Genomic DNA, 8,263 nt, shown 5'->3' with positions numbered 1-8,263 from the left:
GTTGGGAGGGCTATGTTGAGAGGCCTCACATCCAGAGCAAGAGAGGTAATGGTCCCACTATACCCTGCCCAGATTAGATTGCATCTAGAATGCTGTGTTCTATTCCATGTGTAATATTTTTAAAAGGACATTCATAAATTAGGAAGTGTTTACTTACAAGAGGGCAATCATGAGTAAAAAACTTTGAAACTTATAAAAGGAATCTAAAAGAATTGTAGGTATTTGGCCTGGAAAAGAAAAGATATGGGGAATACCTGATAGCAATCTTCAAATGTTTGAAGGACCACCAAGTGAAAAAAGAATTAGACTTTTTGTGCTCGGTCCTAATGGATAGAAATTACAGAGGCAGATTCGAGTTCAATATATATAAAATTTCCTGACAATAAGAACTATTCAACAAAAGCAGAATGGGTCATCTTGGGAGATAATACATTCCCCCTCACTAAATAAAAGTCTTCACAAGGAATCTGAGTGACTACTTAGGAATATTGTAGAGGGAATTGCTATATATTAGATGGCTTCTGAGGTCTCTTGCAACTGTTGAGATTTTGCAATTTTGTAATATCCTGGAGTTTAATGGGATCTATCCTCTTTACAGGGTTATCGTGAGAGGCAAATAAGATAATATTCTTAAAATACTACATTAATGACACCTGTGACTATTCTATTGGACTTCAGATGGAAGAACTTGGACCAAGAGGTTGAGGAAGAAATAGATCAGCTCAAAAAGAGGAAAAATTTCCTAACAATTAGAGAACCAAAAATATGCTGCATTGCTTGAGGGGTAGATAGTGAGTTCCCTGTCACCAAAGGTCTTTCAAGCAATGGCTAAATAAATATTTTCTAGGAATGGTATTGACAGGATTCATTAATTGAATGTGGATTAAATTTAGTGACATCTGTATATAGACCTTTCCATCTCTGTGATTCAGCACCATTTCCAAGCTTCCATATGCCTTCCAAACTATTTTTTAAATTTTATTTTAATAATATATAATTTTTCCAATTACATATATAGTTTTCCATTTTTGTAAAAGTTCCAATTTTTTTCTTCCTCCTTCCCTTAACTCTCCCCTCCCCAAGACAGTCTGATATAGATTATACATGTACAATCATTTTATTTATTTATTTTTAATTAATTAGTTTTTGTTTTATTTTTATTATACCTTTTTATATACAACACATATGCATGGGTAATTTTTCAACATTGACCCTTGCAAAAACTTCTGTTCCAACTTTTCCCCTCCTTCCCCCAACTCCCTCCCCTAGATGGTAGGTAGTTCCATACTTGTTAAATATATTAAAGTATATGTTAAATACAATATATATGTACAATCATTTTAAACATATTTCCATATGAGCCATGTTGGGAAAGAAAAATCTGGAAAAGGGGGAGGGAACACAAGAAAAAAACAAAACAAAACAGTGAAAATAGTATATTTTCATTCAGTCTCCATAGTTCTTATTCTGGATGCAGGTGGTATTTTCCATCCAAAGTCTTTTGGAATTGCCTTGTATCACTGTATTGTTGAGAAGAGCTAGGTCTCTTATAGTTGATCATCACACAATCTTGTTGTTCCTATGTACAATGTTTTCCTGGTTCTGTTCACTTCACTCTTTCCAGGCTTTTCTGAAATCAGCCTGCTGACCATTTCTTTTAGAACAATAATATTCCATTAAATTCATATATCATAACTTATTTAGCCATTCACTAATTAATGAAAATCCCCTCAATTTCCAATTCTTTGCTACCATGAAAAGAGCTATTGTATAGATCCAGTAATAGCAGTGATGAATCAGAGGGTATGCACAGTTTGATAGCCCTTTGTGCATAGTTCCAAATTGCTCTCCAGAATGTTTGGATCAGTTCACAACTCTCACAATGCATTTGTGTGCCAATTTTCCCACATTCCCTCCAACATTTAGCATTATCTTTCCTGATATCGTAGCCAATCTGAATCCTCAGTGTTATTTTAATTTGCATTTCTCTGATCAATAGTGATTTAGAACATTTTTTCATATGACTATAGGTGGCTTTAATTTCTTTATCTAGGGGCAGCTAGGTGGTGCAGTGGATAGAGCATCAGCCCTGAAGTCAGGAGGACCTGAGTTCAAATATGATCTAAGGCACTTAACACTTCTTAACTGTGTGACCTTGAGCAAGTCACTCAACCCCAATTGCTTCAGCATTAAAAAAAAAAAAAAGAAAAAAAAGAAAGAAAAAAAAATTTCTTTATCTAAAAATTATTTGTTCATATTCTTTGAACATTCATCAATTGGGGAATGACTTGTATTCTTATCAATTTAACTAAATTCTTTATATATTTTTAAAATGAGGCCTTTATCAGAAATACTGGCTGGAAAAATTATTTCTCAAATTTCTGTTTCCCTAATAATCTTAATTACATTGGTTTCATTTGTACAAAAACCCAAACTAAAAAAATTTTTTTAAAGAACATATAAAACCAAGCAGAACTTCCTTGTGGGTGAAAAGTTTGGTGATAAAGATTTTGGTTTAAGACAATGCTGGCATTTTAGATAGCATCAAAAACTAGTCAGTGTAAGTATTATTTTTAGTGTGATTTCTTAAAACAGAACAACCTAAATTACATAAAGCAGTAGAAAAAGTTGTGGATTTGGAAAACTAAATTTAAATCCTGCCTCAGATATTTACTAGCTCAATGGCCCTGGGCAAGTCACTTGGCCTCAGTTTCCTCACCTATAAAATAGAGATAAAAGTACCTATTTTACAGGGTTGTGAGTATAAAATGAGAAAGTATTTATAAAGCACTTGAGAAATCTTAAAACATCTAAGACTTTAGAGGGGCTAGCTATTAATACTTTTTATTAATATCTCAAGTTTAATAAAACTAAATTGCCTTCTAATCAGTTTTCTAAAATCTTGTCCTTTATTGCCTTTGTTATACTTATTTTCCTTTTGAAATCTCTTTGATTTCCTACATTGGCTGATGTTTTGTGGGGTTTTTTTTTTTAACTGTACCACCACTTTGAGAGTGACCAGGGACTGCAGAAATAATGGCTTTCTAAAAGGAATAGTCTATCTATTTCATCATATCAAAGAAGAGGGAAGAGCTGAAATCTTTCAAAAGGCAAAAAATCAGCAATAATACCTAAGGGAAGCTGTGAGGAGTTCCAGAAGAATGCCTTTAATCACTTATCAACTTCGAGAAAGTATGCTATATTCCTAAGGGTTCACCATTCCTTTTAGATTAAAAACACAATCTTTTCTGTTGCATGTAAAGGCCTTCTAATTTACCTTTTAGCTTACTCTGCCAAGTTGATTATCTCTGATTCATGTACACTTTAATGTCTATCACTCACTTTTGTATTTCCCTTATAGAGGAGTCAATCACAGAGTGAACACACCTAGGCTTGAGTTATTGTATTCATCCCTGAAAGAGAGAATTTAGAATTCAAAATTTAGCATGGAATAATGGACAGAGAGCTGTTCCTGGAGCTTAAAAGACCCGAGTTCAAGTCACCCCGTGATATATATGTAGGTTATGAGGTCCTGTAAAAGTCACAACTTTTCAGTGCTTTAAAGCCACTTGATTTTCAGTGTTCTAAGCAGTGCTCTAAGACTGAGATACAAAAGATGTGCTCGCCTGTATTGGTAGAGGGAGTTTCCTCAATAATATTGAAATCACAGGTTTAATCCCTTTCCCCATGAATCATTTACTAAAGTTGAGAGTTATATCATAAAGGTAATGGAATGTTTATTGTTCTATAAGAAAAGTTGAGTAGGCAGATTTCAGAAAAACCTGGACTTATATGAAATGATATTGAGTGAAGTGAGCAGAACCAGGAGAACATTGTACACAATAACAGCAACATTATATGATGATCAACTTTGATAGACTTGGGTCTTCTCAGCAATACAATAAGACAATTCCAGTCACTCGTGTTGGAAAAGGCTATTCACATCTAGAGAAAGAACTGTGGAGTCTGAATGCTGATTGAAAAATTCTTTTTTCATTTTTTGCTTTCTCATTGTTTTCCCTTTTATTTTGATGCTTTTTTCACAACATGACAAATGTAGAAATATGTTTAATATGATTGTACATGTATAACCTATATCAGATTCCTTGACATCTTGGGTCCGGAAAAGGGAAGAAAGGAGGGAGAAAAAATGGAAATCAAAATCTTATAAAAGTAAATGTTGAAAACTTTTTATATGTAATTGGAAAAAATAAAATACTATTAAGTGGGGGAAATTTTTAAAAATAAAGAGTTTTATCACTTTATGAGGAGATAAAAGTAAAATAATTTGAGGAGAAATGGAAATTTTAAGTTCCATGATGTGCCCCTATTCAGAATTCCCTATCAGTTGCAAAGATCTCTAGATTCATTTCCTCAAAGAGAGAGAATAAATTGGTTGGGGATATAGCCCAGTAGTACACACTTTCTTTGCTGGAGATTAACCTTGAGCAGTTCAGCATGATGAAAATGCTTGTGTGTCTTCCACTGCTGGCTCTCTGTGCAGGCTGTTCTTACGGGATTGCAACAGGAAACCCAGTGACCGGACTGATCTCAGAAACTCTATCTTTAATCACAGCTCACCGAACTTTGCTGATAGGCAATGGGGTAATTTTCAATTTATTTAACAGATTCTTTTTAAAATGTGTCATAATTTTGGTGGCTTGCTTACCGTTTATTGTTGATATTATGATGAAATAATATTGCTAGTAACAAGTGTCAAAAACTCAAAAGATAATTATTGTTATGCTTTTATTTTTAGACTCTCAGGATTTCAATACCTGACCCAAAAAATGTAAGTGAAATTATGGTCACAGAATAATGATTGAATCTATAAACAAATGTCATATTTATATAATGTAAAACAACAATTAATTTCTGGAACTAAGTATTCTGGGTATCTCCTATATTTTGCTTCTTTATTACAGTTTTAGGATTATGAAGAAAAACTTCCAGGTAATTCTTTGTAGTTAAGAGTCAGCCTCTTCAAATTGGTCTTGGAATTTAAAAACTCAAGTTACAGAAACAACTCTGATAGTCACTATGTGACAGTGGACAAATTAGTTAATCTCTGAGCTTTTGAGTAGAAAAAATATTTGTTTTGTCTACCACGGGGAAAGCACTTTGTAAAACCTTAAAAACAATATATAAGTATTAATTATAATTATCATTCCTAATAGCTATTGAAAAAAAGAACAGGCTGCCTCATTGGATAGTGAGTGCTACTTGTCAGGGATATCACACAGCAAATTCTTGCATGGCATTATATAGCTAAGCCAGGCACTTTTAACTGAGATTCTCTGATTGGTGTGTGTGTGTGTGTGTGTGTATGTATGTATATGAGAGAGACAGAGACAGAGACAGAATGACAGAGTATATGCACATTCACCTGTCTTTGTATTCTCAGTACTTAGCACAATACTAATATACTATGATATAGGAGCAAATTATAAATGCTTATTGATCAATTGATTGACATTTTTCTAAAATATGTACCTATATATTGATATCTGATAGTATTAGTGATTCAAATCTACGAGTTTCATACAAATATGCATCTTAATGTAAATGATGACAATCTAATTGAATTGAATTGTTTGTCATCTAATTATATTGAAATTGTAAAATGTACATTTCCAGTGGGCTATGTGTTAGTTATAATATGAGAAGTGAACCTAGCAAACTTCTGGGGAACTACAAGCATGCAGTCAGGGCCAAACAAAGCAGATTTAATATTTTAAAATAAATATTTACCTCTTGTTTACCTCTTGCTTTCTAGCATCCACTGTGTATTGAAGAAATCTTCCAGGGAATAGAAACACTAAAGAACCAAACTGCTGAAGACAATGTGGTAGAAAGAATTTTTCAAAACTTTTCTTCTCTAAAAGAACACATTACTACCAAAGAAGTAAGTTGTAAGGATCAATGATATTCTATATGATTGTGATTTGAAAAGGGACAGCCTCTAACACTGGTATTTGTTTCTTTTTCAGAAACAGTGTGGGGGAGAAAGAAGAAAAGTAGAGCAGTTCTTGGACTACCTGGAAGAGTTTCTTCAAACAGTAAATACTGAGTGGACAGTAGAAAGTTAAAAATGAAAAGGGAGGCTGTGATGGACTGATTTAGGGGAGTTCAATGAACCTTGCCTGACTGGGATGGAGGACATAGCGGCAGTTTTTACAAAAAAAACTTTTTGTTGTTACAAACATTTTCTGCAAAACAGAATATCTTTATTTTTAATGATACTTTCTGATTTCTTCTTCATATATTCAAATGTTAGTTTTGTCCAACTGGATTTTTGGAAATTCTGGAAATGAATTGATTCTTCTTTTAAAAAAATGTTGTCAAGAGATACCCAAATGATGCCTTCTAACCCAGTGTGATTTACTGACTGGCAATTTTATCTGTCTCCTTTCTGCTCCCAAATGCAGTTCTTGATGTTTATTTCTATTTGGTGTTTACCTCATAGCTAGTATAAGCAATGACAACAACCTTGGCTCCAGATTGTGTGGCTTTGGTGGCCTCAAGAAATTACATGGATATACTTTATTTATTTACTTTGATATGTTTAAAATGTAGGGCTATTTGGACCTTTTCTGTTTAATTGTGGACTTGTTACTCTCTGAGCTTCAGTATTTTTATATGTAAAACAATGGGGTTGTAATGTAAACTCAAATAACATTAAAAAGCAATGCTATGTACATAGTCCCAATGACTAATCTTCCAGAGAAGAGATGAGGAAAACTTTTCTCTTTCTTTAGAGAGGTAGGGGACAATGGGTATGGTATTTTTGAATACACTGTCAGAAGTGATCAATGTATTGGTTATTTTTGCTTAACTTTATTACGAAAGAAGATTCACTGGCCAGGTGTAAGTATATCCAAAAAGGAAAAAAGAACCAGTACAGTTTTTTTTTTAATTAGAGCTTTAGAATAAATAGAAATCAAGTACTGTGTTCATTTACCCTATTCTACATATCTAAATCCCATGATATTATCACCAGGCCTTCTCCATTCTCTGATGAAGAATTGAACCTATTCCTCACCAAGGCCAAACCTTCTGCTGTTTAGAGTTAAGTGTTCTGAGCATCTTCTATATTTTATTTCTTCTTTATTGGTTTTAGGATTATAAAGAAGCAGTTACTAGTAATTTTTCTTTTTAAAATTTATTTTGTTTTTATTTATGGAACAAACATTTCTATAATAATATAATAAAAATGATAATTGCACACAAAACTGAAAATCTATCATGTACAACTTATTCCTTTCAAATATATAATAAAGTTATTTTATCATTTTTTTCTTCCCTTCCCCCTGTTCTACTCTGAGAGACCACCTGAAATAGTGGAAAAATCATTTATTTTGGAATAAGAAGGCTTAAGCTCCATTCCCAAATCTGGATCCCATCCTAATTTTCAATCTGTACCTATTTTCTGATCCCTAGCTTAAAAATAAAACAAAAAATCACTTATCACCAAATCCTGTCATCCACTCTAGCTGTCATACTGTTTTTCTTCCTTCTTTCTCAGCCAGATTTGTAAAGAATGTTTGCATTATTTGCCTCTACTTTCTCTTCATTCACTTCTTAGTTCTTTGCAAAGAAATAGAGCTACTATTTCTCATCAAAATCAAAATCACTCTCTCCAAAATTAACAAAAATTTCTTAATGGCAAAATATTAATAATCTTTTTCTCAGTCCTTGTCTTTTCTTTTTCTTTTTCTTTTTCTTTTTTTTTTTTTTTGGGGGGGGGGGGAGGTGAGGCAATTGGGGTTAAATGACTTGCTCAGAATCACACAGAAATGTTAAATGGCTGAGCCTGGGTTTGAACTCGGGTCCCTCTGACTTCAAGATTAGTACTCTATCAACTACAACATCTAACTGCCTCTAATCCTCATCTTTTTTTCTCCATTCTCTCTTCTCTAAGTTTTCATGACAATCTTTTCCTGTACCTCTTCCTGCCTGTCCACTCATGTGTATCACCTTGTAACTGGGCCTCGCCTGTGCCTAGATCACTTAACATGAAGTATCCACGTGGAAAGAGGCAAGGACTTATTTCTGGGAGAGGCATATTATGTTCCTCTGTTACAGGGGTCCTCAAATTATGGCCTGTGGGCCAGATGCAGAAGCTGAGGACGATTATCCCCCTCACCCAGGGCTATGAAGTTTCTTTATTTAAAGGCCCACAAAACAAAGTGTTTGTTTTTACTATCGTCCGGCCCTCCATCATCTGAGGGACAGTGAACTGGCCCCCTATTTTAAAAGTTTG

The 8,263-nt window shown here is 33.7% G+C and overlaps 1 protein-coding gene across 1 annotated transcript; it reads left to right on the top strand.

The window, feature by feature from the left end:
- The first annotated feature begins 4,409 nt into the window (after positions 1 to 4,409).
- On the top strand, positions 4,410 to 7,668 carry IL5 (interleukin 5). Its single transcript, XM_051978233.1, has 4 exons — positions 4,410 to 4,605; positions 4,760 to 4,792; positions 5,777 to 5,905; positions 5,991 to 7,668. The coding sequence occupies exons 1-4, from the start codon at positions 4,459 to 4,461 to the stop codon at positions 6,087 to 6,089; spliced, it is 408 nt and encodes a 135-aa protein (XP_051834193.1). The 5' UTR covers positions 4,410 to 4,458; the 3' UTR covers positions 6,090 to 7,668.
- Positions 7,669 to 8,263: the final 595 nt, after the last annotated feature.

The sequence above is a fragment of the Antechinus flavipes genome, chromosome 2 (genome assembly GCF_016432865.1).
Source record: "Antechinus flavipes isolate AdamAnt ecotype Samford, QLD, Australia chromosome 2, AdamAnt_v2, whole genome shotgun sequence".
In the NCBI taxonomy this organism is placed as follows: Eukaryota; Metazoa; Chordata; class Mammalia; order Dasyuromorphia; family Dasyuridae; genus Antechinus; species Antechinus flavipes.
Note: the sequence above shows the minus strand (reverse complement) of the source record. Positions and strands in the feature narration are given on the sequence as shown.

Coding starts and splice junctions, on each gene's coding strand:
- IL5 (XM_051978233.1), top strand. CDS start 4,459: ATGATGAAAATGCTTGTGTGTCTTCCACTGCTGGCTCTCTGTGCAGGC. Junction 4,606..4,759: donor CTTTGCTGATAGGCAATGGG/GTAATTTTCAAT, acceptor TTTTATTTTTAG/ACTCTCAGGATTTCAATACC. Junction 4,793..5,776: donor CAATACCTGACCCAAAAAAT/GTAAGTGAAATT, acceptor CTTGCTTTCTAG/CATCCACTGTGTATTGAAGA.